Source organism: Molossus molossus, unplaced genomic scaffold (genome assembly GCF_014108415.1).
Source record: "Molossus molossus isolate mMolMol1 unplaced genomic scaffold, mMolMol1.p scaffold_m16_p_19, whole genome shotgun sequence".
Lineage (NCBI taxonomy): Eukaryota > Metazoa > Chordata > Mammalia > Chiroptera > Molossidae > Molossus > Molossus molossus.
Window position 1 is genome coordinate 3,131,980 of NW_023425354.1, and position 27,624 is coordinate 3,159,603.

General features: G+C 64.1%; 2 protein-coding genes across 7 annotated transcripts; one reads left to right on the plus strand and one right to left on the minus strand.

Annotated features, from left to right (window-relative positions):
- Window positions 1-451: 451 nt before the first annotated feature.
- On the minus strand, window positions 452-10,064 carry TMC8 (transmembrane channel like 8). Its single transcript, XM_036268326.1, has 15 exons — window positions 9,658-10,064; window positions 9,381-9,529; window positions 8,891-9,040; window positions 8,576-8,658; window positions 7,929-8,065; window positions 7,449-7,596; window positions 5,061-5,231; window positions 4,657-4,796; window positions 3,050-3,173; window positions 2,621-2,718; window positions 2,246-2,429; window positions 1,970-2,100; window positions 1,713-1,871; window positions 1,210-1,288; window positions 452-784 (listed from the first exon to the last, which is right to left on the minus strand). The coding sequence occupies exons 1-15, from the start codon at window positions 9,831-9,833 to the stop codon at window positions 452-454; spliced, it is 2,262 nt and encodes a 753-aa protein (XP_036124219.1). The 5' UTR covers window positions 9,834-10,064.
- Window positions 10,065-10,629: 565 nt separating this feature from the next.
- Window positions 10,630-26,421, plus strand: TMC6 (transmembrane channel like 6). 6 transcript variants are annotated; one of them, XM_036267767.1, is made up of 21 exons: window positions 10,630-10,660; window positions 14,147-14,277; window positions 14,421-14,563; window positions 14,712-14,807; window positions 15,069-15,227; window positions 16,412-16,517; window positions 16,624-16,714; window positions 16,926-17,183; window positions 17,400-17,590; window positions 19,122-19,266; window positions 20,160-20,315; window positions 20,711-20,862; window positions 20,957-21,038; window positions 21,205-21,302; window positions 22,320-22,412; window positions 22,612-22,687; window positions 23,354-23,487; window positions 23,592-23,768; window positions 23,854-23,932; window positions 25,005-25,072; window positions 25,675-26,421. In XM_036267767.1, the coding sequence occupies exons 2-21, from the start codon at window positions 14,234-14,236 to the stop codon at window positions 25,730-25,732; spliced, it is 2,406 nt and encodes an 801-aa protein (XP_036123660.1). In that variant the 5' UTR covers window positions 10,630-10,660; window positions 14,147-14,233; the 3' UTR covers window positions 25,733-26,421. The 6 variants fall into 6 exon arrangements, with proteins under 6 accessions (XP_036123660.1, XP_036123656.1, XP_036123661.1 ...); XM_036267763.1 differs by lacking the exon at window positions 10,630-10,660 and adding an exon at window positions 10,910-13,694; XM_036267768.1 differs by lacking the exon at window positions 10,630-10,660 and adding an exon at window positions 10,910-13,694 and having other exon boundaries at window positions 14,424-14,563.
- Window positions 26,422-27,624: the final 1,203 nt, after the last annotated feature.

Below are 27,624 nucleotides of genomic sequence, written 5' to 3' on the forward strand. Positions count from 1 at the left end.
CCTCTGTGGGTCTCAACTGCCTCACGGATGGAGGACCAGCGGGAGGTTGTGGGGGACAGTGTGCAGTTAGGACACAGCAAGTCCCCAGAGCGGGTGTGCCCTCCCTTCCCACAGGTGGAGATCCTCGAATTTCACCAAGGCACTTCCCAGGGTAGACAATTTCTGAGGACTCCCAATGGATGTCTATTTATAAATTGTATTCATGGGTTATTATACTAATATATCATGCACATTATAAAACAATCAACAGAACATTTAAAGAAATAAAAATGTAAACTATAAACACAAGTTTCCATGTTTCCTCCTGCTGCCCTTGGGTGTGTGAACCCGCTTTGGGGAGCTCACTGAGAGTCGGTGGTCCCGGCGGCGGTCGGGCAGGAGTGTGGGGCAAGGGCGACTCTGGGGCCGAGGTGGGGGCCGTAGGTCCGGCAGGGCAGAGGCGGGATGGGAGCTACTGCTCCGCGCTGCTGGAGAAGCTAAATCTACAGGCGGGATCCGCGTGGGAGGGTGAGGACCTGGGGGCTCCGGGGGATCTGGGGGCTCCGGGGGATCTGGGGGCCTCGGGGGACCTGGGGGCTCCGGGGGATCTGGGGGCTCCGGGGGATCTGGGGGCCTCGGGGGACCTGGGACCCGGGGTGCCGGGGCAAGGGAATCCGGGGCAGAAGGATCGCTGGTGCGAAGAAGATCGAGAGTAAAGGGATTCGGGCCGCACGGAGTCAGCGAGGCCCGGCTCTGTGAGCAGCCGAGACAGGTCCTCCACCAGGTGCCACTTCTCCCGGACTTGCTGCGGGGGAGCAACCGGCGGGTTACGAGCAGCACCGCCTCCCACGAGCCGGCCAGGCCGGGAGCAGTCAGCGCCCCAGCTGCTGATCCGCCTCCGAAACCCACTGCCCGCCCCCCGCCGGAGGCCCCGCCCCTCCAGGGAGGCCCCGCCTCTCCCCGGCGAGGCCACGCCCCATCGCGGTCCCGCCTTAGCCCGGTCGAGACCACGCCCCCAGCAGCGTCCCGGCCCCGCCCTCAGCCACACTCCTGTTAAGCACTTGTCTCCAGGTCCAAGGCCAGGTTCCTGTCTCCGTCTCCCAGCCTGAGGCCCCTCTAGCCCGGTTTCTCCCTCCACCGTCCCCCCTTCTATTCCCAGCCTGAGGCCACACTTCCCGGATGGGGTCTCGCCTGCAGTCGGTGGCCCCTCCCAGCCCGGTTGACACTCACCCACACCAGCTGCTTCCGGAGCCCCCGGATGGCTCTCGCATTGGCCTGGGACTGGGAGACGCACACGGTCAGGACAAGGCTGTGGACAGACGGGGAACCAAGATCAGTCGAATCCCTCCTTCCTCCCTCCCCACCTGAGTCTCTTAAAAGTGGGGTCTTCTCTCTGCCTGGTTGGCAGACACGGCTTTCACCGCTCCTCCCGCTCCCCTAAATGACAATAACCTCTGCAGGTGTTCAGAGCATGCGCCAGGCACTGGGCTTCCCCAGTGGTCAGGTTAGGTGCCCAATTCACAGGTGAAGCCCCAAGGGGGTTGCCCATGGGCACAAGTGGAACCCCCAGGCCACCTCCCTTGGGGCTCATGCTCCGTATTCCCGGCCTTTGCCTCCCTGGGTTCTCCTTGCTTGTCTGGCTCCCAGATCCCATGGGACAGGCTGGGAGTGTCCATGGAAGAACCCCCCTCCCAGGTGCCCCGTCCCTTGATCCCTGCTACCCTGAGAGGTACCTGAGCAGGATGAGGAGGGGGAAACTGAATGCGTGGGAGCCCAGGTAGTGGAGGGCACGCTGGCCAAAGGGTGACAGCCGGAGGTCCACCAGATCCGGGACCACTTGCCAGGGGGCTGAGTAGTTGGTGAAGAGGCCGCAATCCCGAGAGGAGCGGATGCTACGGAGAAAGGGCCAGAGCCGGAGCAGGGCCGGTCAGGGCCCCAGTGAGGAGACGCTCGCCCACCCCTCAGCTTCCCGCCCCTCTGCTCCCCTCACCTGCTGACCACATAGCCCAGGGGCACCGTGGCCAGAAGCAGACCCAGGATGAGCACCAGCTGGAAGAAGAAGGTGGAGCTAGAAGCTCGGAATCTCCGAGGGGACACCTTGGAGTTCCTCAGGAGGGTGTACTGGGGAACAAGCAACACGGTGGGGCTGTCAGCTCCCGTTTGCAGAAACCAGGGAGTCTGAGGCCCAGGGACGTGACACTGGGGGGCAGGCAGGATGTGAGCCCCACTCAAGGTGCCCACCCAGGTGCGGCCAGTGACCCCGCACCTTCTTGATGTAGAAGGTGAAGAAAATGAAGACGCTGTTGAACAGGGGCAGCAGGGGGCAGTAGAAGAGGCCCATCCAGGTGACCGTCTGCCCCGCCACGATGTCCAGCACGTTTTTGGGCACGAGGAACTCCTCCCGGCCCAGCCAGGTCCAGAACCGGCCCGAGAATCGCTCCACCAGCAGCCTGGGCACAGGACGCGTCCAGGTATCACCACCGGGCATGAGTGTGTGGACCACGTCCATCATGGTCATGGCCACAGACCATCCCGCACGCAGAACAGAGACACACGCATGTGGAACTGCCACCCTTGGCTGCAGCCACTGGCCACCCCCAGGCATGCCTGGGTCCCCCCAGGGTGTCCCCACCTGGCTCACCTCCTAGGCAGGCTGACGAGGAAGGCGAAGGCCACGGTGAGCAGGAAGTTGAAGGTGCTCAGCTTGTACAGCTCCTCCCCCACCGAGTTCTCCCAGCACTGGGGCAGAATGGCCCGGGTCACCACCCACCGTCACAGCCACCCCTCACCCACTCGTTGTGGGGGTTCTCTGCAGACAGGGGCCTTGCCCAGAGTCTGATATGGCTGCTGAGTTAAAACCCGGGCCTGAAGTATATATGTATGCAGGGAAACCTGACAGCCGGTGTAAGGAAACAGCACCCCCTGGAGGTGTGCTCCAGTACGGGAAGCTCCACCCCCCGCCTGTCACAAAGGTGAGTGCTGGAGAGGAACAAGGAGACCAAAGGGGCAGGGGGATCAAAGAGGTGGGGAGACACCCAAGGGGACAGGCCCTGATGGAGCCACCAGCCACCTGGTAGTCACAGACGTTGTAGCCGTGGGACTCACAGCTGGTCTTGTTTCTGCCAATGCACAGCACGGTCTGGCCCAGCGAGAAGGAGAACATCCCCAGGCTGGCCAGCTTCAGCACCACACACCTGGGGGCAGGGCACCGAGTCAGGGGAGGGGCCCAGGATACAGGTGTGGTTGATAACTGCACCCTCTGAATCCACAGCCCAGCCCCCGTCCCACCTGCTGTCTGTGGCGGTGTTCCCCAGAATCTTGGTCTGCAGATGATTCAAGTGCGAGGGGTTCCGTTTTTAACTCAGTCTGGGAAACACGGCCCAGCCCAGCCGTCCTTCCTGACACCCAGCTTGGAGACTCACAGGCCTAGACAGGCCTCTAACACCCTTACTGCAGGCCACAGCGTCCTTTCTCCACCGCCTGGTAACACCCAGCCCACTCACACTGCCTTGTGTCAAACAGGTACACGTCACAGCTAAGTGTGGACTTTTGTTTTCGTTTCTTTTTTTTTTATCCTCACCCGAGGACATTTTTTCATTTTTTGTTCAGATAGAGCAGGAGGGAGAGAGAGGAAGAGAGAGAGAGAGAAACATCGACGTGAAGGGACACATCGAGTAGCTGCCACCCGCACGACCAACCAGGGCCGGGGACAAACCGCAACCAAAGTACATGCCCTTAGCGGGAACTGAATCTGGGTCTCTCTGGACCGCAGGCCGACGCTCTAACCGCTGAGCCAAACCGGCCAGGGCTGCTTTTCTTTTTTTATAATCCTCACCTGAGGATATTTTTCCATTTAGCCTCAGATAGAGCAAGAGAGTCGGGGAGAGAGAGAGAGAGAAACATCAATGTGAGACACGTCGACTGGTTGCCTCCTGCACCACCCTGACCAGGGCCAGGGACTGAGCTGCAACTGAAGCACGTGCCCTTGACTGGAATCGAACCAATAATGACTCTTTGGTCCGAGGGCCGACGCTCTAACCGCTGAGCCAAACTGGCCAGGGCCTAAGTATGGACTTTCCAATGCTGACACATGACAGGCTGTTAACAGTGGTTCTGAGGGAGGCTGGGAGGCAGGGTGGGTGGGGTGGCAGATGGAGCTCAGATGAGGGTGGTCCAAGGAGGGGCTGCGGGTCCGTGCAGGACCCTCGCCAGGAGTGGGAGACAGAGCAGAGCCTGGGGGGCAAAGGAGGGCGTATGTTTAAGCCTGCACCCAGCAGGCACGGTGAGCTTGACCTTGACGGAGGGGCTTGGTCCCTGTGAACCTCAGTTTTCTCACCTGTCCAAAGGGGGTGAGAATGGTTGTGACTTCACAGGTCACATAAGGGGTGTAAGCCCTTGGGCCTGTGGGAACTGCGTATCCGTGTTCCTGGTTTTCCTCTGTGTGAAGCTAGTTCCCGACACCCTCTGGCAAAACAGCCGCTGGCCCCTCTGAATCTTTGAGGCGGGACTGGAGCACCTCAGTCTGAGGCCCTGAGAAGCCCTTCCTGCCTCCCCTGCTTGGGACCTCTGGGGCCAGGAGACAGCAAGACGGGCAGCAGGGCTCAGCTCCTCGGGTGCCTCTGAGCCCTCCCTGCCCTCCCTCGGGGTCCCATCTGCCACCCCACAGGTGGCACTCACCAGATGAGGGTGAGGTTGACCTCAGTGTTGGGAGGGTAGTTCTCCAGCTGGACCAGGAAGACAAACAGCAGAGGACCCAGAAAGTTGACCAGGGCGATGACCCCCGGGGGCAGGTACTGGAGCAACACAAACAGAGGCTCCTGCGGAGAAAGCAGGGAAGGGTGCATGGGCTGAGGTGCCCCAGGGGCTCCCCCTCCCTGACACCCCCACAGGTAACCCTGGTCTGGAAGCCCATGGGCTGCGGCAGCCTGGTGGTCAAGGGTCATCCACAGGGAGAGCCAGTCGGATTGGGCCGTGACCTGGGCGCATCGCTTTAACCTCTCCGAACCTCAGTTTCCTCATCATCTCATCTCCTCCCACAGTTCTGGCCGGGATTAGGTAAACCCGTATCAGTTGCCTGGCACCTCCTTGTTGTCCTGCGAGTACTTGGTGGCCCAGAAGATGGCGCTGATGGCCCCGCCCACCAGCAGCCCGTTGAGGGTGTTGACCCGTAGGTAGGTGAGCAGACGGCAGGCTCTCTGAGCCCGGGTCTGCTCCTGCACCAGCTGGAAGCGGCGGGCTTCCTCCAGCTCCACCTGTCGTGGGGGCGGAGGCAGTCAGGTAGGGATGCTGGGCTGGGTGGTACATGAAGTGGGAGTCAATGTTCGTGGGTGACAGGCTGCCAGGATCTAGGCAGGGTTTGGGTGACACAGGAGCAGGGACAGGCCCAGGTATGGCAGCTGCTTTCATCTAGACTACCCCATCTTGCACCGCGCAGGGAAGAAGGTGAGCGTTCACACCTCCGCCCCGCACAGCCCCTACCTCCCCGTGTAAGGCCCTGTGTACGCATGTGTGCACGGGTCACACTCACTCTCATGCACACAGTTACACATGCTCTCACACGGGCACACTCACACACACTCTCATGCACAGTTACACGTGCTCTCACGCGGGTACACTCACACATGCTCACTCTCATGCACACATGTTCTCACGCAGGCACACACACACACGCTCACTCTCATGCACACATGCTCTCACATGGGCACACTCACACACTCATGCACACAGTTACACATGCTCTCACGTGGGCACACTCACACACTCTCATGCACACATGCTCTCACATGGGCACACTCACACGCTCACTCTCATGCAAACATGCTCTCACATGGGCACACTCACACACTCTCATGCACACATGCTCTCACACGGACACACTCACACGCACTCATGCACACAGTTACACATGCTCTCACGCGGGCACACTCACACACTCTCATGCACACAGTTACACATGCTCTCACGCGGGCACACTCACACGCACTCATGCACACAGTTACACATGCTCTCACGCGGGCACACACACACTCTCATGCACACAGTTACACATGCTCTCACGTGGGCACACTTACACACTCTCATGCACACAGTTACACATGCTCTCACGTGGGCACACTCACACACTCTCATGCACACATGCTCTCACACGGGCACACTCACACTCACACACACTCATGCATACAGTTACACATGCTCTCACGCGGGCACACTCACACACTCTCATGCACACAGTTACACATGCTCTCACACGGGCACACTCAAACGCTCTCATGCACACAGTTACACATGCTCTCACGCGGGCACACTCACACGCACTCATGCACACAGTTACACATGCTCTCACGCGGGCACACTCACACACTCTCATGCACACAGTTACACATGCTCTCACGCGGGCACACTCACACGCTCTCATGCACACAGTTACACATGCTCTCACGCGGGCACACTCACACTCTCATGCACACAGTTACACATGCTCTCACACGGGCACACTCACACGCACTCATGCACACAGTTACACATGCTCTCACGCGGGCACACTCACACGCACTCATGCACACAGTTACACATGCTCTCACGCGGGCACACTCACACGCACTCATGCACACAGTTACACATGCTCTCACGCGGGCACACACACACTCTCATGCACACAGTTACACATGCTCTCACACGGGCACACTCACACGCACTCATGCACACAGTTACACATGCTCTCACGCGGGCACACTCACACACCCTCATGCACACAGTTACACATGCTCTCACGCGGGCACACACACACACCCTCATGCACACAGTTACACATGCTCTCATGCGGGCACACTCACACACCCTCATGCACACAGTTACACATGCTCTCACGCGGGCACACTCACACACCCTCATGCACACAGTTACACATGCTCTCACGCGGGCACACTCACACACCCTCATGCACACAGTTACACATGCTCTCACGCGGGCACACTCACACGCACTCATGCACACAGTTACACATGCTCTCACGCGGGCACACTCACGCACTCATGCACACAGTTACACATGCTCTCACGCGGGCACACTCACACGCACTCATGCACACAGTTACACATGCTCTCACGCGGGCACACTCACGCACTCATGCACACAGTTACACATGCTCTCACGCGGGCACACTCACACACCCTCATGCACACAGTTACACATGCTCTCACGCGGGCACACTCACACACCCTCATGCACACAGTTACACGTGCTCTCACGCGGGCACACTCACACACCCTCATGCACACAGTTACACATGCTCTCACACGGGCACACTCACACACCCTCATGCACACAGTTACACATGCTCTCACGCGGGCACACTCACACACCCTCATGCACACAGTTACACATGCTCTCACGCGGGCACACTCACACACCCTCATGCACACAGTTACACATGCTCTCACGCGGGCACACTCACACACCCTCATGCACACCTTGAACTCGTTGCTGATCTCATGCTTCTTGATGACGGCCGCTTCCTGCCCTCGGATACAGAAGTCCCAGGAGGAGAAGACCTTGGCGCTCAGAGGGGACCTGTAGTCCTGACCCAGGAGCAGCTTCTGAGGCAGCCCCTTCACCATCCTGGGGGGACAGGAGGTCAGGGCCTGTGGGGGAGGGGACCTCCTGCCTGCCAGCCTCAGCCTCGGCTCGGCTCGGCTCTGGGCGGGAAGCCCCTGGCAGCCCTCTGGGCAGCCGTTGGCCTCAGCCTGGGTGGGGGGTGGGGAGCCAGAGGCAGGGGCCCTTGACCCTGAGGCCTGCAGCTGAGGACAGAGTTTGGACCCTGGAAGCACCTATGAGCCTTCTCAAACTAGAGCCGGGACCTTCCTGCCAATTTAGGGGTTACGATGCTCGGGAAGGGGTGAGCAGGGAAGACGCCTGCCCCTGTTAAGAGGTGGCGGCAGGGGCCCACTCACCGCCGCAGAACCCCGCAGAAGCAGAGGAGCAGGCAGGCCAGCGGGCTCAGGAGGTAGGCCAGGCGGACGCTGTACGCGGAGCTGCTCTCGGGCCCCGCCCGGTACCCGCCATAAAAGAGGTAGGTGTTGTTGAAGGCCTGGGGACACAGATGAGGACCACTGAGCGCAAGTCCCTGCCCGGCTAAGTGCTGGTGAACTCTCACAGTAACCCCATGGGGAGCGAGCGAGGGAACCCTCCTTGCACAGACTCAGAGGGGTTAGGCAACGTGCCCAGGGCCACACCGTCTGAGGATGAGAAAGGACTGGAACACAGGAGCTGGCCAAGGCACCCTTCAGGGCTTTCAGGGACGAGGGTGCAGCAGTGCTTATCTCAGAGGTCCAGACACAGGTCCCCTGTCCCTTACACTCCCACACCAGCGGGGCGCCGAGGGTTGTGGGCACGCGCCCCAGGCCTGGGCTGTGTGCAGCGGCCTCAGCCTTTCTCTGACCCCATCACTGGCCCAGCCAGCCCGACTATGTAAGATTGTCCCCCTAAAAGCCAAAATGTCCTTGGAGAGGTGGGGGTGCACTTAGACTGGGGTTCCCTGAGGCCAGTCCCCTGGGTCCCCCAGCCCTCTGGAGCCATAGCCAGGATGGAGCCCACTTACCCTGCCAGTTAAAACATTCCAAAGTTGATTGTGGAAATTGGTAATATCAGCGTGGGGCGGGAGGCCACCAGGGCACTGGAGGGCTGTTGAGGACAGAGAGAGGGCCAGTGGGAAAGAGGCCCCAAGGCACACCCCCCAGGGAGGCCTGGGCAGGGCCCTGAGGCTGTGTCCGGAGGCACGCCACGCAAAGGCTCCAGGGCTGGACCCTAGCAGGAGGATGCCCAGGGCTGGGACACAGTCAGGGCTGTCCCAACACTCTGAGCCAGGGTGCAGCTGGGCTCCGAGTCAGTGTTCCCTCAGGTGCCAGGCACTCACTGGAGTTAGGGGCGGGGCCTGGGTCTGGGGGGCGGAACCAGACCAGGGGCAGCAGCACAAAGCTGGAGATCAGAAGCACCGTCAGCAGGTTGAGGATCAGGAGGAAGCGAAGAAAGGTGAAGTAGGACTGAATTCCGGTGCCGAATAGGCCTGTGGAGAGAACAGCAGGTGGGCCAGGGAGGCACTGAGCCCAGGCTCAGCTAGAATCCCGGGGCTGACCAACCCAGCGGGGCCCGGGTGATGGATCGGCCTCTGAGACCTCCCTTTAGCAGTCCCATCCTGGAGGCCTCCTAACAGTACCGCTGACAGCCACCAGGGGGTGCTGTCAACCACCAATGTCTGGGCCCCATCCCTGGTGTGAAGGGGTGTGAGGGTGGGGGGTTGGTTCGTGGGGCAGAGGGGGGCATTGGCAACGGGATGCCCTCCTCATTTCTAAACTGAGCAATGAGACTCCAGAGAGGAGAGGCAGGAGGTGGGGTGCAGGTCTTACCCCCAATCTCGTAGAGTGCCCCCTTCCAGAGTCCAACGCCCTGGGCCAGCCGCTGTGCTGCCTCCTGCAGGCGCCACCCTGCAGTCCTCTGTCTCTGCTGCCACCGCTGCCAGCATGAGGCCTTCGCCCCCTCAGGCTCCCGCAGCTGCCTGGGACAGGGTGGTGATGGGCGTCCCTGAGTCACCCGCCGTGTCCACCTCGGCCAGGCAGAGCTGCTAAGCAGGTGGTTTCCACCCTCTGGCACCGGCCTTGGCTGACCCTGACCCTGGGCACCCACCGGATGAAGCGCTTGTCGTCCATGGCGTAGGGCAGAGTCCGCACGGGCTCCCGGGAGGAGAACAGCCGCTCCATCTCCTGCTCCCACAGCTCCGCGACCCCTGGCTCCGACTGCACCGACCACTGCCGCAGCATCTCGGCTGGGGGCGTCGGGGCCGGGGCCCAGGGCTGCAGCATCCCCTCCCAGGAAGGATGTGGGGCGCCTGTCCCGTGAGCCTCAAGGTCTCGGCCGGGGCATGCTCAGAAATGAAGACAACGATTCCTGTTGGAAGAGACCTGGCCTCAGTCCCCATCCACCTCCCAAAGCAACACGTGGCCAAGGCCTCAGTTTGTCTGTCTGTGGAATGGGGAGACAGGTCGGAAGGGCACAGATGGGAACCTCACAGCCGAAGCCAAGGCCGCCAAGGCCCCCAAGGCGCCGCACTCGCCTGCTACCTGTGCTGCGGGCCTCCCGGTCGCCCTGGGCCAGAGGCAATTCCTGCTCCTCTCCGCGTGCGGACTCTGCCCCTGGGAAGCCGTCCCTGTCCCCAGCCCGTTTCTAGGACCCGGGGTCCTGCAGCACCCCGGATCCGGACGTGCTGTCGTCTATCTCGGTTCTGCCCCCAGGACCGGGCCCCAGAGGAGGAGGCGTGGCTACCGTCCCAGCCGCGGGAAGGGGCGGACGGGACCCCTCTGCTGCCGGTGCAGCGGCTCTAACCCCCGCCCGGGCCCCAGCAGCTCCTCGGCCTCAAATCTGTCTTCCACCCCCGCCCCTCCAGGCGGCACCCCGCTCACTTGGGGACAAAGGAACAAGTGGCCAGAGGAGACCCTCTTCAGACCGGCTCCCTTCACTCCAGGCAGGGCTGTGATGAGCCAGGGGAGGGGTCACATGACAGGAACCCCAGCTCCCCCCGCGGTCTCCTCCCTCTCCCCCTCGCCCCCACCTCCGGCGGTTTCCTCTGCTTGCCACCGAAGCAGGCACTTCCTGCGGGCGCGGGGCGCAGGGCGCGGGGCGCAGGCGGCAGGTGAGGCGCGGGCAGCTCGGCCCCCCGGTGCGCGCTGGGCACTGTCGGTCCTTCCCCTCCCCGTGTGGTACCCGAACAGGCCCGGCCGACTCCGGGGCGCTGGCTCCTGGCGCCGCTCCCCAGCCCCCAGGGCCTCCCGGTGGCCGTTCAGAGCCCCACTCGCCCGGGCTGCTCCCTTCCGCCCCCCAGCCGACGCCAGACCCGCGGGGCAGCGGGCGCAGGGCGCAGGGCGCAGGGGCCGGGCCCTTATCAGTGGCCGCCGTGGCCCTGGCTTCCCTCAGTGCGATAGCGACTTAACGGGCGGGCCCCTCACTTCGGGCTGTTATTTCTTAACTTCCCGCCTCTGTCACTGGCTCTCGCCAAGGCCTGGGCCCAGTGCCCGGCCCCCTGGTAAGTGATTAAGAGCCACCTTGGCCCTTCCTGTCTCCTGGGACCCCAGGGAGGCCTCCCACCCAGTCGTCTAGCTCCAGTGTCTTTTCTGCCTCCCTGCCTGGCCCCTCCTGGTTTTCCAAGTCCGGCCTCTACGCCAGCCCCAGGTGGGGTGGTGGTGCTGGGCGCACGGTGGGGTTAGAGTCGGGGCAGTGGAGACCGAGTGGCAAGTGTACATGGCAAGTGCTCCAACAGGGCTCAGTCCAGGAAGGCTCCCCGGAGGAGGTGACCTTCAAGTTTGGCCTGAGGTCATGCGAGTACAGGAGGCGGGAACAGGGGTGTGCAGGAAGGTGGGGAGCAGTGGGAGGAGAGACCGGCTCCATTTTGAGCTGCCTTCTGCCAAGATCCAGCCTGAGGTTCCCCCCCTGAGGACCCCAGTGACTGCCGCAAAAGAGCCCGCCCCGGCACCTCCCTGCGCCAGCTCAGCCCCAGGACCCTTCCCCTCCAAAGGCATCACTGTCTTTGTCCACTGTTCTTGCCCCTGGGGCCTCCTGTCTTTACTTCTTCCTGCTCACTCTCACCCTGCGCGCCTCAGGGCTCCGGGCAGGGATGTCCTCCCCCACTGTCCACACCCCCATGGCCTCAGGTCCACGGGGCCTCTGGCTCTCTGCCAGGCTTTCCAGGCCGGCTTCTCCGGGGTTCCCAGGGGACGGGGCACAGGCCTGGTGGATGACACCTGGGGGCCGATTGACCACTCAGCCTCGGTTGCCTCGTCTGTGAGCTAGGGACATCCGTGCTTATGTCCCTGGCTTGTGAGGAATAACCGAGAACAGCAGTGGGGACAGTCACACAGGGTCAGCCTCCCCATCTTGCCCCTCCTCCGAGGGGCACACAGGAAGTGCAGATCCCCAGGGGAGGGCACGCCCAGACCAGGCCTGGGGAAATAACCCCCGTTCTGCCAGCCAGCCTGGGGCAGGGTTTGCCAAAAGGAAGGGGTGACCCAATCTGGTGTCACAAGGTGGTGTGCTGTTGGGGTTTGGTAGCACTGGGTAGCACCCTGTTGTTTTGATAAACGCCCTGGAAGTGAGCGGGTTTGCCATGACTGTCCCCATGTGAAACCTGGGGAAACTGAGTCCCACAGACATTGAAGCCTTCACCCTGCTCAGGCCTCAGGGTGGGGTGCGCGGAGGGGTGGCCGCAGCACGGAAGGGGCGCAGTTGCTGGAGGGGCCTCGGGTAGGGGTGGAGTGTGCCCCGGAGCCCAGCCAGGTCTTGAGCGCCTAGGCCTGCCACCACGTGGACCGGGCTGGGTGGTGCAGCTCCCTCTGGTGCTGGGTCGGCCCCTGGGCCTTGGTCCCGCCCCCAGGTGGTGGAGCCCAGACCGCAGGGCCCAGTGGCTCTTTCCCGCACCCTTTCCTGGTGCAGGGCCCCTCCTCCCGGCGTCTCCCAGGTAAGTGCCCCTAACCTGGGGCTCGGGGGCGGTGCCCGCGTCCTCCCAGCCCCTTTGGCTCCCTGGCTCCACCCCTTCCGAATTCCTTTGGGCCCCTGGGGCCACTGGGCCGAGTTTCCTCCCTGGGGTGGCCTGGGTGTCCCTGGTTTGACTCTCCGGAAGGCTGTGGGTAGGCGGGTACCGCTGACCGCCTGCAGGGAGTGGGGGAGCCACGGCAGCAGTGTTGAGGGGCTCTGGGCTTCCTGGAAAGGGACCCTCCCTGCCCCTCCCCACCTGGCTCAGGGCTTAGGAACGGTGCACCTGGGAACTCACTGGGCCTGCCCGAACCTGAAGGAGGGTGCCAGGTGCCAGGTGCCTGGTGCCAGCCGGAAGTCAGTCCTGGGCAGTCAGTCCCGGCGAGGGCTGCTGGGACCAGGCCATAGACCACCCCACCTCCCTGCTCCTCCCAACCCCACTCCCACCCGCTTTGCTGTTTGGAGAAGGGGTGAGTCAGGACGCCTGTGGATCTGGGCACGGGAGGGTCCGTGTGAAGGATCCCAGCTTCAGGGACTGGGCTGGGACGCATACCACTGGCACCTGTCCAGCGCCTTTCCAGGCTGAGGGTGGAACCTACCCGAACCCTCTGCTGGTTTCCCGTACTGTGCTCCTGCCGGACGGACGGAAGGGGAAGGGCTTGGACTGCGGGGACCTGGGCTCAGAGACGACGTCCTGGACGCCCCTAAGTGAGGACCCTGTCTGGGCACAGCCCTAGCAGGACGTGCTGTCTGGGCACCCTGGTGTCCCTCAGGGAAGTCCCTCTGAGCAAAGCCAGCCTTCCTGAGTGCTGAACTTTCTGGGAGTGGGGGCAGGAGCGGGAGGTTGGGGAGCGGGGCTGACCCTCCTGCTGAGCCGAATCCTGCAGGGGTCAGCTGGTGGCTGGGAGTTTGCTCTCCAGCCTCAATCCCACGGGGTGAAGAGCCCAGACAAGGCCACCCTGGTCCCAGTTGTCCCGGGTGACGGCAGAGCCCTCTGCGCAGACAAAGGCAGCCTGTTTAAAGCTCAGCACCCTGCCCCCGCCAGCTGCGCTGGCCCTGGATGGCCCTGGGGACAGATGGGGGGGAGGTTAGTCTCCTGAAAACTGTCTGCCTTACATCCTTGCAGGCTGAGGGTTTGGTAACCACGGCGTGTGCGTGTGTGTTGGGGGGATGCTGGCTGGGTGGGGGCCCAGCTACAGGAGGTAGGTGGGGGCGGGGCGAGGACTTCCTTCGAGAGGAAGTGCAGTGGGGTTACAGGGCCGGCCCTGGGAAGGTCTCAGAGCTGCCCTGACCTTTCTCACCAAGAGGGTGGTGTCCTTGGGGCAGAACCCTAGGGATGGAGGGCGGTGCCCACAGCACCCCACCCCTTCCCCATTTCCCAGGCACTGGCACCATTGAGCAAACCGACGGGGAACTCCCTTCTCTCCTCTGTCCCTCCCGCCTCCTTTCCCGGGCGCCGAAAGGGGGTGTCCTTCAGTCCATTCTGAGTTTATTTGGGCCCACTCAGCTGATCACGTGTTTGGCTGTGGATGGGGGCCAGGGCAGGGGCGCAGGCAGCCTGGGCTGTGAGGGCACCTCCCACAGTCCCCGGGGAGCGGGCGGCTTGGCCTGGAGCCAGGGGCCGAGTATGGGACAATGCGCCCTGTCTCATCAGATGGGCAGCAGGAGGACTCAGGGGCTGCGAGCGGCCAGGCTCTGAACTACTCTAGGTCTGCAGACGGGCAGGGCGTGGGCAGCAGACATGGCCTTTGTCCTCAATGTTCCTGAGACCCCAGAGGACCTGGGGTAAGTGCTCTGGGGCTGTGGGGTTAAGGGCTGGGATGAACCACCCCAAGGAGAGGCCGTCCGGACCAAGGCCTTTGGAAGGGGCAGGCAGCTGGGGTGACTGGGTCAGCCCAAGGGAGACCCCCACCCCTCTCTCGCTCCAGCAGCCAGGAGCCCAGCCCCTGCGACGAGAGCGAGGTACACCACTCCTTCTGCCAGCTCATCCAGGAGCAGAGTCAGTGGGCCGCAGAGGAGGGGCTGGGGCTGCCGTCCATGGGGCCGGGGGCCGGAGCCCTGGGGGCCTCAGGTGAGCCCACCTGGCCCAGGCCCAGGTGCTGGGACGGTGTGAGCTGGGCCCTGAGCCTTGCAGCCTCCCAGGCCTGGAGTGGGCGGATCGGTGGGGCCTGCGGGCCAGCAGGTCCCTGAGCCTTCCGAACAAGCTCTCTGCTTCACAGGCGGTCACCACCAGGCCTTCCTGGGACCCGAGGGGGCCACTGTGTACAGCTCGGCCACACTCCGGATCCTGGCCAGTATGCCCAGTCGCACCATTGGTGAGTGGCACCCTCTGTCCCAGACGCCGGCCCCTGGGGTGGGCTGGGGTTTGCAGGGGACCTGTGTCCCTCAGAGCCAGGCCCTCTGAGCTCCCGCCCCACCCGGCCTGCTGCCCGGAGCCCCGCGCAGACCCCTGCGGCCTCCTGGGTTCTAAAAATGACTCCAGGATTGTCACGGGGATAAAAATAGGCTCCTGGGAGCCTAGGAGGCCTGAGGTCTCTTATAAAGGGACTTGCCCGCTGCCTTCGTGTGCCCCACAGGCCGCAGCCGGGGCGCCATCATCTCCCAGTACTACAACCGCTCGGTGCGGCTGCGGCGGCGCGCCAGCAGGCCTCAGCTCCGGGTCCTGGGGCGCTCGGCCTGGCCCAGCCTCCGCCTCTATGACCTGGAACTGGACTCCGTGACCCTTGAGGAGGAGGGTGAGTGCCCGGGGGCTGGGGCCTCGGTGGGGAGCAGGTCAGGCTGGCCAGGGTGAGGGGCTGGGGCAGCAGACCCCGGGACCGCTTCCCAGTGGGCTGCCTGCAGGCCCCCAGCCGGGAGGCCCTTTAGTGGAAGGTGCCCTGTCTCGCTGTCCCTGCCCCTGGGGCAGAGAAGGGGGCCTTTGGGGCTGTGAGGTGTTCGGCTCCGGCAGGCGGGCACTCAGAATCTTTGCTCACCTACCCCGTGTCCTTTGCGCGGCAGTGTTGTGACACGGGCCTCAGCTTTCGGTTGTGATGGTGGTAGGCAGACCCGAGTGCCCAGTGGTCAGAGAGGAACCAAGTATGTGAAGCAGGCGATTAAAGCTTAGACGAGGGCAACTGAGGGAAGGCGCTCTTTGGGAGAGCATCCTGGAAGTGTCCAGCCTAGAGGGAGCCAGGGAGTCTTCCTGGAGGAAGTGACACTAGAGCAGAGGGGGCATGTGCAAAGGCCCTGAGGCAGGGGGCGTGCCTGGTTTGTCTGAGCACCACGGAGGCCAGTGTGGAGGGGCTGGGGGACAGGGAGTGTGTCGAGGGATCAGGGCCCGCTCTCATGGGCTGTCTGAGGCTGTCCCTGATACAGACCTCGGGGCTGTTCCCTGTGGACTCTGGGGAACTTTCTCAGGGCCTTGCTGTGTCCTCTTCCAGTTTACCCCTGTCTTCCACGGGGGGGTGACAGAGCAGTGCGGGGGGCCCTGGGGTCCGGGTGAGCATCTCGGTTTCATTCTGTGACCAGGTCAGGCAGTCAGCGTGTCAGGGGCCGTTTCTTAGCTGTAAATGGGGGTTGAAGTAGCCTCCCCCACCCAGGGCGGGAGGTGAGGAGGGCGAGCACCCCGGTTCCCATCCAGGATCTGCAGGTCCTGCGGTGCCTGCTCTCCCCACGAGGGCTGGTGTAGCGGAAGTGGTGGGCGCAGGGTCGGGGTTGGGACCCCTGCACTGGTCAGGGCGGATGGGGCGCGGGTCACTGGGTGTCGGAGCGTGGTGCTTGTGGGGGTCCAGGAGAGGGGGCACTGGAGAGGTTTCAGGGTGGGTGCGTGAGACAGGTGGGCGGGGGCAGCTGGCAGGCCTGTCCAGGGTCATGGCCACAGCGGCGGGAGGCAGGGAGGGGGCGTGGGGGGCTACAGGACTCCCTGGGCCTTTCCCTGCAGAGAAGCGAGTCCTCTTGGTGAAGGAGCTGCAAGGCCTGGCGGCGGCCCAGCAGGACCACCTGCTCCGGGGAATGCCACTCAGCCTGGCGGAGAAACGCTGCCTGCGGTCAGTGCCCGGCGGTGGGCGAGGGGCGCCTTGAGCCTGCGGCGGGTGGTCCCGGGAGGGGCCGGGCCCCAACTTGGTCCAGCGCTGACGCTGCCTCCGCCCGCAGAGAGGAGGCCCGGACCCCGAGGGGGAAGCCGCGGCTGGGCCGGCCCGGGCTCCTGTCCTGCTGCAGCCAGCTCCGCTACGCCTGTGCCCTGGTAAGAGCCTCTGGGGGCTTCCGTCGGGGGGGGCGGGTGCCAGGTGGGCTGGGGGTGGCCACCCATCCTTCCTCCGCTGACCTGCTCCTGGGGTCCCCTGGCCTTCAGCCTAGCTCTGGTGCCGCGCATGACCCCGTCCCCCAGCAGTGTTCTCGCTCCTGCCCCCGCACCTCCACATCAGAGTCCTGAGCTCCCTGTTGCTGCCCCACAGGCCTTGCACCACCTGGGGCTGAGGCTGCTGTCAGGGCTGCACGCCCTGGTGCCCTGGCACTACGCCCTGAAGCGGATCGGGGGCCAGTTCGGCTCCAGCGTGCTCTCCTACTTCCTGTTCCTCAAGACCCTCCTGGCCTTCAACGCGCTGCTGCTGCTCCCCCTGCTGGCGTTCATCGTGGGCCCGCAGGCCGCCTTCCCGCCGGCGCCCCAGGGCTCGGCACCCGCCTTCACCGGCCGGGAGCTGCTCCTGGGCGGGGTGAGGGCGTGGTGGGGCTGTGGGGCACCCTCTTGTCCCAGCCTCCCCAGGGAGACCCCCAACCCTGTGCTGTGAGTCCAGGTGGGCCTGGGAGGCCCTGGGATGGCCAAGGCCTTTGTCTACCTCTGCTGCCCTTGCTGGCCCGGCCCTGGCCCTCCCCTGGCTGCCCTCCCTCTGCCCCTTGAGGCCTGACTTGGCTGGGCCTCCTCCCCACAGGGCCGGTTCAATGACACTGTCCTGTACTACGGCTACTACAGCAACGCCACCCTGAACCAGTGGTGTGCCGGTCCACTGGATGGCAGCCAGTGTGCCCCTGAGGCGACCAGCCTGCCCTACAACATGCCCCTGGCCTACCTCTTCACCATAGGCGCAGCCTTCTTTATCACCTGCCTCACCCTGGTGTACAGGTAACGGCCCCCGCCACAGGCCCTGACTCAGCACCACTCTGTCCACCCATCATCCACCACTACGGCGTCCTTCCTTCTACCCAGCTGCTCGTTCACTCAGCCACCCACCCATGGGTCCGTCCTTCCTCCCTCCCTCCCTCCCTCCCTCCCTCCCTCCCTTCCATACATCCATCCATCTGTTCATCCGCTCATCTGTCCATCCATCCGTTCATCTATCCATCTGTCCATTCATCCATCCATCTGTTCATTCATCCATCCATCTGTTCATCTATCCATCTGTCCATCCATCTATCATCTGTCCATCCGCTCATCTGTCCATCCATCCGTTCATCTATCCATCTGTCCATTCATCCATCCATCTGTTCATTCATCCATCCATCTGTTCATTCATCCATCCATCTGTTCATCCGCTCATCTGTCCATCCATCCGTTCATCTATCCACCTGTTCATTCATCCATCCATCTGTTCATCCATTCATCTGTCCATCCATCTATCATCTGTCCATCCGCTCATCTGTCCATCCATCCATCCACCTATCCATCTGTCCATCCATCTATCATCTGTTCATCCATTCATCTGTCCATCCATCTATCATCTGTCCATCCGCTCATCTGTCCATCCATCCATCCACCTATCCATCTGTCCATCCATCTATCATCTGTTCATCCATTCATCTGTCCATCCATCCATCCATCCATCCATCTACCCATCACTTCATGTACCCATCATTATCCACCTATCCATCTGTACATCCATCCTTCTGTCTGTCCATCCATCCATTACTTCATCCTTTCATCTATCCAGCTACCCATTCATTCAGCTACCCACCATGGAGCAATCCCTTCTCCCTCCCTCCCTCCCTCCCTCCCTCCTTCCCTCCCTCCCTCCCTCCCTCCCTCCCTCCCTCCCTCCCCCCACCCACACTTTCATTCACCCACCTCTCCACTCCACAAACTCACGGTGCTTGCCCAGGGCAGGAAGTTAAGTGAGCGTGGCGACTGTCCTCGAGGAACTCGCTGTCGGGGGAGAAGACCTCAGTGAGGAAGCTGGGAAACATGGGAGCCGGGTGTGTCTGGAGCCCTGGGGAGGAGTCGGGCTGGTTTCCTAGGGGAAGTGCGCTGGCCTCCGAGGCCGAGGTTCAGTACAATGGGCAGTGAAGCAGGAGAGGAAGGTGTTCGGTTATCCGCAGAGGCAGTGCAAAGGGCCTGAGGTGAGTCAGCGTCTCCTGCAGCCACGTCCGAATAGGCGCAGGGGCCCATCAGTGGGGACCGGCGCCCGTCCCTCTTCTACCACTTACGACTGGACGGGTGGCCACCCTATTTGAGTAGGGCTGATCTAGAGAGGACAGAGGTCCACACCGGGAAGCCGAGAGCTGGGCAGGGAGGTGGGGGCCCTGGAGCGACCCTCTGATCCTTGCCAGGAGGGCTCCTCCCAGTGGGCGGTGGCTCTTGGCTGCAGGGAGTGTCCGCTGCCTTCTCCCTGGCTCCCTCGCCCCTCATCCTCACCCCCTCTCCACTCTGTTCCTCACAGCATGTCCCACTCTTTTGGAGAGAGCTACCGGGTAGGCAGCACCTTGGGGGCCCATGCCATCACTGTTTTCTGCTCCTGGGACCACAAGGTGACTCAGAAATGGGCTTCCCGCCTCCAGCACGACAACATCCGGACCCAGCTGAAGGTGAGGGTTCCCAGGGGCCAGGGCTGAGTCCCCCCGAGTCCCTGGAACCCCGTTCTAGCCCTCTAAGCTCTTGAAGACCCGGTCCAGGTCCGTTGAGGACCAAACAGCCAGGGCTGAGTGCCTGTGGGCTGGACGTGGGGGTGGGGATCTTTGCTTGCTGCCAGTGACCTGTCTCGTGTGCCCCAGTTCCAGAGATTCCAGTTAGCTCCCAAACGCTCCCCCCACCCGTCCTGCCTCCCGCCCACACGCTCCCAGGTCTGCCTCTCCTCGGCAAGTGTGAGCGCCTGTGGCCCTTGGACATGCAGGAGTCCTGTCAACAGAAACTTCTGCTCACAGTGGGGGAGGGTCAGGTTTGCTTTGGGGCTTCTGGGGTCCCTGTGCCCTCTGGTTCTGGGGGGAGAGGCCCGAGGGGTTCTTGCTGGTTGCTTGCCGCAGTAGCCCAGGGTAAGGACTGCTACCTCCCGTGCTGTAAGAGAGGAAACTGAGGCACAGAAGTTTAGTCCCTTGCCCAAGGCCGCAGGGTGAGACGGCGCCAAGCTGGGCCTCACGGAAACTCTCGCCTTTCTGGGGTTTGTGCCGCAGGATTTGCATGGGGGGCTCACAGCCTCCACCTGGCTAACGCCTTCACTGCCCTCAGGGAGCTCCCCTGGGACCCCCAGCAGGACAGCTCCGGGGCCAGAGGACGAGTGGGAGCAGTTGGGGTTGGCTTCAGGATGGGACATGGGGCTGGTGGGATCGAGGGCAGGGCACAGCCTCGGGTCCAAGTCCTGAGCTCTGAGAGGCTGGAGACGGCCCAGAGCGAGGGCCAGGCCGTGGCGCTGGGGGTGGGCACCCGGTCCCTCCAGGCCTGCCTGCGCGGCTGCGCCGAGGTGACGCCGGCCTCCCGCCTGCAGGAGCTGCTGGCCGAGTGGCAGCTGCAGCGAGGCCCCAGGAGCCTGTGTGGGCGGCTGCGCCAGCTGGGCCTGCTCGGGCTCGTGTGGCTGCTGTGTCTGGGAACCACGCTGGGCTGCACCGTGGCCGTCTACTCCTTCTCGGAGTTCCTGATCGAGGTGCAGGGACGGGGTGGGCAGGCTCGGGGGGCACCGTCCCGCCATAATCCTGCTGCATGGAAATGGGTCCCGGTGACTGGCACCTGCTCCGCAGGAAGTCCGCCTGGCCCCGCCCCCTGTCCTGGGAGCCCAGGGTCCCTGAACCCTCCCTGGAGGCCACTGCCCTCAGGGCCTCATCCCCCCCCCCCCCCTCTGTCTCACACGCTCCGGTTTATTTCCTTTTACTTTCTCATCTCCTGTTTCTTTCTCCGACACCTGTGGCCCGCCCACTTCCTGTGTGGTCTGGACATGAAGCCTGGGGTGGGTGTATCTTGGGGCAGGGGACCATCAGTGGGCCTGGCCCTGCCCATGGGTGGGGTGCCCGTGTGACGGCTGCCCCTCTCCCGCCCTCGCAGAGCCCCGTGTCTGCCAACCAGGAGGGGCTGCTGCTCGCCCTGCCCCTGGTGGTCTGCCTCCTCAACCTGGGGGCCCCCTACCTGTACCGCGGCCTGGCGGCCCTGGAGCGGCACGACTCTCCCGTGCTCGAGGTGTACGTGGCGATCTGCAGGTGTGTGGCGAGGTGGGGCAGGGGAGGCTTGCCGGGGTGCGGCCGTGTCGGACAGGCCCCTCCCCCTCACCTCCGTGCCCCTCGTCCTCCGCAGAAACCTCATCCTCAAGATGGTCATCTTGGGGATTCTTTGCTACCACTGGCTGGGCCGCAGGGTGGACGCCCTGCAGGACCAGGTGAGGGTGGCCTGGGCGGTGCTGGGGGAGACGGAGGGGCTGCGGCAGGCCCTGGGGTGGGGGCGCGGGGCGGCCCCTCATAGCCTGCAGGCAGAAGGAGCCCCCCATGGGCTGGGTGAGGGGGCCGGGGCACCCGGGCACTGGGCTGAGGTCTTGTCTGGTTCAGTGCTGGGAGAACTTCGTGGGTCAGGAGCTGTACCGGCTCATGGTGATGGACTTCATCTTCACGCTGCTGGACACGCTCTTCGGGGAGCTGGTGTGGAGGTGAGGGTCCGAGCACGGCCGCCCTCGCCCGCTGGGCTCCGGGCTCCCTCCCCGAGGAGGGCCTCAGGTCTCCACCACACAGCTTTGGAACCTGGGACGGCAGGAGTCGGGAGGAAGCCCGTGTTTGGGCCGAGAGGAAACGGGTGTCCCCGTGGTGTGGTCTGGTGTCAGGTGTGGGAAGGAGACAGGGCAGGGGCAGGGAGCGGGGCCCAGGCTTCGGCGGCCGCTGGGCGCCCCACCGCGGGCCTTCCCTCCTTCCTCGTTTCCTTTGAGAGCTTGGGGATTCGGGAACAACACAGATTTCAAGTGTTTGACGCGCTGTGCGTCTTCCCACCTGGGGGTGTCTGTACCACTTAGAGAAAGGGCTGGGAGAGGTCAGCTGGCACGCAGAGCCTTTCAGGGCGGGGCCCCAAGGTGCCGTCTCCCTTGACATCGGCCGGGCGCCCGAGTGGGGTGGGCAGGGACATGAGCTTGGCTGTGGGTGCCTTTCAGGGGTAGGGACCGGAGCAGGTGTCCGGGACTGGCCCTGCTGAGCGACGGGCAGGGACCGGAGCAGGTGTCCGGGACTGGCCCTCCTGAGCGACAGGCAGGGACCGGAGCAGGTGTCCGGGACTGGCCCTGCTGAGCGACGGGCAGGGACCGGGGCGGGCGTCCGGGACTGGCCCTCCTGAGCGACGGGCAGGGACCGGAGCAGGTGTCCGGGACTGGCCCTCCTGAGCGACGGGCAGGGACCGGAGCAGGTGTCCGGGACTGGCCCTCCTGAGCGACGGGCAGGGACCGGAGCAGGTGTCCGGGACTGGCCCTGCTGAGCGACGGGCAGGGACCGGAGCAGGTGTCCGGGACTGGCCCTCCTGAGCGACGGGCAGGGACCGGAGCAGGTGTCCGGGACTGGCCCTGCTGAGCGACGGGCAGGGACCGGGGCGGGCGTCCGGGACTGGCCCTCCTGAGTGACGGGCAGGGTCCGGGGCGGGTCTCAAGAACTGGCCCCGCTGAGTGACCGCTGAGTCCTCCGCCCAGGCTCATCTCTGAGAAGAAGCTGAAGAGGGGCAAGCCCGAATTCGACATTGCCCGGAACGTTCTGGAGCTGATTCATGGGCAGACCCTGACCTGGTGAGCATCTGCTAGTTGCCTCCCACTGGCCCAACCCTGGGACCCTGGGGAGACGTGGGCCCTGCCCCCTGCCCCCCCAGGGCACCCAGTCTGCGGCCAGCCGTGCTGTGTCCTTCCTGGTCTTGGGGCAGAGGGCTCGGGCAGCTTGTTCGGCCCAGGGTCACGACCCCAGCCCTGGCCCGCACCCTCCGCTCCCCAGGCTGGGAGTCCTCTTCGCCCCTCTCCTGCCCGCCGTGCAGATCCTCAAGCTGTTGCTGCTCTTCTACGTCAAGAAGGTGAGGGTGCCCCCGGGCCCAGGAGGGGTGGGGCCTTGGGGGGTAGCCGAGGGGGGCTTGGGCACGTCCCCCTGACCCAAGTGGGCTGGCAACTCACGGACACCCTCCGGCTCAGGCCCCTGGCTCCTCCCCAGCATCACCGCCTGTGGCAGGCTGGGCAGTGTCCCCATGGGCCATGGTCATCGCTGGGTGTGTGTGCCGGGCTCGCGGGGGCTGGGAGACGCCCTGAGCCTCAGGCCCACTGGCTGTGGGCGTGTCCTTGGTCCCGTGTCCTCTGGCGGCGCCTGGTGGTGAGACCCAGGCTCTTTTCTGACCCCGTCCTCACTTCCTCATCGGTACCATGGGGACAGTGCCTGGGGCACCGCTGGGCCCAGTGCCGGCTTGGCCCAGACCCCGAATCAGCGGAGGTGGCTGTTAGTCTAGCCCTTCCGCATATGGTGACCCTGGGCCAGCCACCCCCTGCCCGTGTGCCTTGGTTTCCCCTCTAAACCAGGCGGTCTGGCTGGTGCCTCCTGACCCCCGGGCCCGGGTTCGGAGGGCCTGCCTGGTCGGGTGGCCGGCCCTGTCCCGGGGCCTCACTCAGGCCCCGCCCAGACTCACCTCCTCCTCTTGGGAGGGCCTGGGGGAGGGTGTGGCAGGTGGCGGCAGACGAGCCTTTGTCCCCAGACGAGTCTGATGGCCAACTGCCAGGCGCCCCGAAGGCCCTGGCGGGCTTCCCACATGAGCACCGTGTTCATCTCGCTGCTGTGCTTCCCGTCCTTCCTGGGCGCGGCCATCTTCCTCTGCTACGCCGTCTGGCAGTGAGTGGGCGCCGGCCGGGCGGGGGGGGGGGCGCCCCGGGAGGTCGGGAGGTGCTCTGTGCCGGGGGCTCCGGGCGGGGGCTCAGGCTGCCCTCTTCCCGCAGGGTGAAGCCCTCCAGCCTCTGTGGGCCCTTCCGGACCCTGGACACCATGTACGAGGCGGGCAAGGTGTGGGTGCGCCACCTGGAGAGGGCGGGCCCCGGAGTCTCCTGGCTGCCCTGGATCCACCGGTACCTGGTGGAAAACACCTTCCCCATCTACCTGGTGTCAGCCCTGCTGCTGTGAGTTTGGGAGGGGGGTCCCACCCACCTCGCCCTCCCCCAGCTCCTGCAGGGGTCTGGCTTGACCCTCTGCCTGGCTCCCCAGGGCCGTGATCTACCTCAACATCCAGGTGGTGAAGGGCCAGCGGAAGGTCATCAGCCTCCTCAAGGAGCAGATCAGCAATGTGAGTGCCCCTCCCTGCCCCCCGGGGCCCCTGCCAGCCACCCCCAGGCCCCTGACCTGCCTTCAAAGGACTTGTTTGCCACACAAATTACACTGATGAATGTGCGGAGTTTGTGTGACGTGGAGACGAGGACGGAGGCAGCGGGTCAATGGGCCCCAGGGGATCCGGTTCTGGCCGTGGTGGAGAAACAGCATTTTGGGGTGTGGCCCTGTGTGGGTGCAGACGGTCTCTGTGAGGACTTCTGAGACCCTGGAAATGACTGTTGGACCTCCTGGGGCCCTAGGCTGGAACACAGACCCTGTTCAGTGTTCTCCAGGCTGACCCTGCCCCCAGTTCCAAGTCTTTGGGGTGCAGGTCTGAGCTCAGCTAGGGCCGGAGCAGGTGGCTTACTCAGGTGCACACACAGCCTGTGTACCCTCCACCAGCCCCGTCTCGGGGGAGCGAGGATGCGAGGCAGCCATGAGGCCGTCCCGGGCGAGCAGGGGCCCGGACGCACCGCAGGTGCAAGCTGTGTGTGCTTTGCACACTCCGTTGTCTGGAGGCCTGGGCTCGTGCGGCTGGCTTAGCAGACAGGAGGCCGTGAGCCGAGGGCCGGGCGGCCTCTGCAGGCCCAGAGGCGAGATTCTCCCCGAGCGCTTCCAGGACTCCGGCACCTCGATTTTAACCCAGGGAAGGCCCCTTTTGGACTCTGACCTCCAGAAATGAAAGATGATGAGTCTGGTTGTTTTAAGCCCGTTTGTGGTGATTGGGGAGAGCAGCAGCAGCCGTTCCGACCCCTCTCACGTGGAGGCTGAGGTTAGGTTGGTGACTGGCCCAGGCAGAGCCAGTAAGTGCTGGGGCCAGCTTGGAGTTGAGTCAGGCTGGCCCGCTCCCTGGTCACCTCGGCCAGCTGAAGCGCAGGGCTGCCGAGAAGCCTGTGCCTAGCTCTGGGTGGTCCGTGTCCTGGCTCTGGTGCCTTTCCTTTGAGCTTGTTCGCTCGTGTTCTCTCCAGGAGCCTCCCTGGGGCAGTCTGGAGCAGGGTGGCTCTGGGTGGACCACTCTGTTCTCACGCCTCCTGCTCTGGCCTCTCTAGGAGGGGGAAGACAAGATCTTCTTAATCAACAAGCTGCACGCCGTCTACGAGAGGAAGGAGAGGAGCAGGTGCGGGCCTTTGGGGGGCACTCACGTGTGTGTCGGGGGAAGAGGGACAGGGCAGGGCCGTGGGGTGCGTGGGGTTGGTGGTGGGAGGGCAGCGTCTGCCCTGGCTCCCTGACGTGCCCGCAGCCTCCTGGAACTCTGCCCGCCTTCCCCTTTCCTCCCCAGGTGTGGGCATGGGGGAGGAGGGGGACGGTTGAGTTTGGTGAAAAAGGGAAAAGAAACAAAGGGGCTGCATGCAGGGGGCAGGGTGGGGCCTCCTGTGCCCTTCCCTCCTCCCCTCCCCACCCGCTTCTCCCCCTTCTTTGTGTTGGGGGGCAGCCTAGCTGCTCATTCCCTCCTGGGGGCTGACGCCCGAAATGCCACGATTCAGCCTTGGCTACCCTGGGCCCGCAAAGCACCCCGCCTCTCACCTCAGTTAAGCCCAGGGAAAGGGAGAGGAGCTCAGACTTCTTCCTGCTGCCTGGACAGACAGGCAGACAGACCGACCGGGGGCAGCCCAGTCTGCAGGACCGCCAGCCCGGGACTCTCGGGAGCAAGGCTGTGGGCGTCTGGCCTCGGCCGGGTCCGCAGGTGACAGCAGCTGCTCCCTCCCTCCCTCCCGGCAGGGGTGGCAGGACCCAGGAGGCTGTGATGCCCCCGGCAGACCAGCGGGATGCCCAGTAGGACACTGCGGGGCCGATGAGCCCGGCAACCCTACGTCTGCTCACCGGCTCAGCTGTCCCCACGGTCTGCAGAACAGACACCAACCTGAGACTGCGGGCCGCGCCGGGTGACCCCGCTGGGACACGGGGAGGCCCACAGGACTCTGCGCCCGCCCGTGGCTGGAGCTGGAGGGTGTGCAAAAGGGGCTGGGACCCTACCCTGCCTGGGCTCTATTTATTCTGATTAAATATGTTTTGTAAAATGGGCGCATCTCCTGGGAACCTGTGCACATGCCTGGGCCTGCCCAGGTGTATGCAGCCTCCCTCCTGCGGCCCTGCGGGTCACCCCCAGGCCTCCTGCCCCTGTGGCCCCTTCAGCCCCTCCTCCTGGCTCCGTGGGGCGTCTCTAGATGCCTGGGCTATTTCAATACTGACAAACCGGGCTCAAGCGTTCAGCGTGGGGCGCCCACTGTTGGCCCAGCTCCGGATGGCGGGACAGACCACTGCAGCTGAGGCCACCGGGATGGGCCTGCGCCTGGGGTGTGAACCAGGCAGGCTGGCACACTATGGGGGCGTGTCCAGGAAGATAAGCCAGCGGCAGGGATGCTTTCATGGCTACGGGGTGGGGGTGGGGATGACATTTCCGTGCTGAACAAGCCATGGGGAGAGGAGCCGGCCATGCAGCAGGGCAGCCAGCACCCTGGCCTGAGTAACCCGAGGTCCCACTGGGCTGTGTGCAGAGCCTGTGGGATGCCACGTGCCCTAGGTTGTCACAGCCGCAGTGTCCCGAGCTGGGCAGTGGCCCTGGGTGGGGGGACGTTGAGCGCTAGGCCCCACTGCTCCACATGTCAGGGCGGAACCTGGAAAAACCCAGCTGGGGCCTGGGAGAGGCGGTGGGAGGGCGGGTCAGACCCACAGTGAGGGCGCCACACCCTCTGTAGGGCCTGGGCCGGTCACCCGGATCACCCTGACTTCTGTGGGTGGGGATGGCACCTTGGTGTCCCTGACACATCAGTGCCCCTGGGTTGTCTCTGGGCATGAGCGCCACTGGGCGGACAGTCTGGAAAGCTTGTGACCGACCTGGGTGGGGGCCTCTGGGCCAGACCGTCAGATGCCCCCCCAGACAGCCAGGATGCACTTTAGGGTGGATGGACACTAGGCAACTGCTCCGGTTTGACGCGGCATCGCCATCAGTTCCGACGGGCCGAGCCCAGCCCACCCGCCTCCTGACAGCTGAGGTCAGGACGGGCTGACTCGGCGGGAGGGCCTGCCCAGACGTCTCTGTGGAATTACCGCGTGACGGACGGGCAGCTGCTCGGGCGCTGACCGAGGTTTGCTGTCAAGGTGTTCTGCAGATGTGTTTAAACTTTTAAGATTATCCCCCATGACGTGGGGGCCTCAACCAATCATCTGACAAATTGGAACAAAACTGAGTTTTGCAGAGAAATTCTGCCTCAAGGCCGCAGCCCGCAGCAGTGGGGGAGGCCCCCGGGCACAGCCGCCCCCAAGCTGCTCCCCACGCACACGGGGCCTCGTTCTCCAGCTTGCCATGCCCCTTCCAGGACGGACTGAGCCGGCTGTGCGTCACCTGGTGGCCTGGGGCACGCAGTCTGGCTGCAAACAGAACGCTTGCTGTCCTTGCCAACCCAGACCAGGGGCGCTCTCGGGAACTGGCTTGGAGGGGTGGGGGCTGACGGCTGTTTCCACCTGAGGACAAGGTCCCTGCCTGCCCTGCTTCCGGACTCCGCTCAGTGGGGCAGCGCGGGGGGGGGGGGGGGCGGGGGGGCGGCGAGGGACAGCTCGGGATGCGCCCCAAACTGGGGTGTGAGAAACTGACCAAACAGGCCTCACGAGGAGAACCGCTGCGCTCGCTCCACCCGGCCCTGGAAGTGCCACTGAGGCCGAGGCAGTATG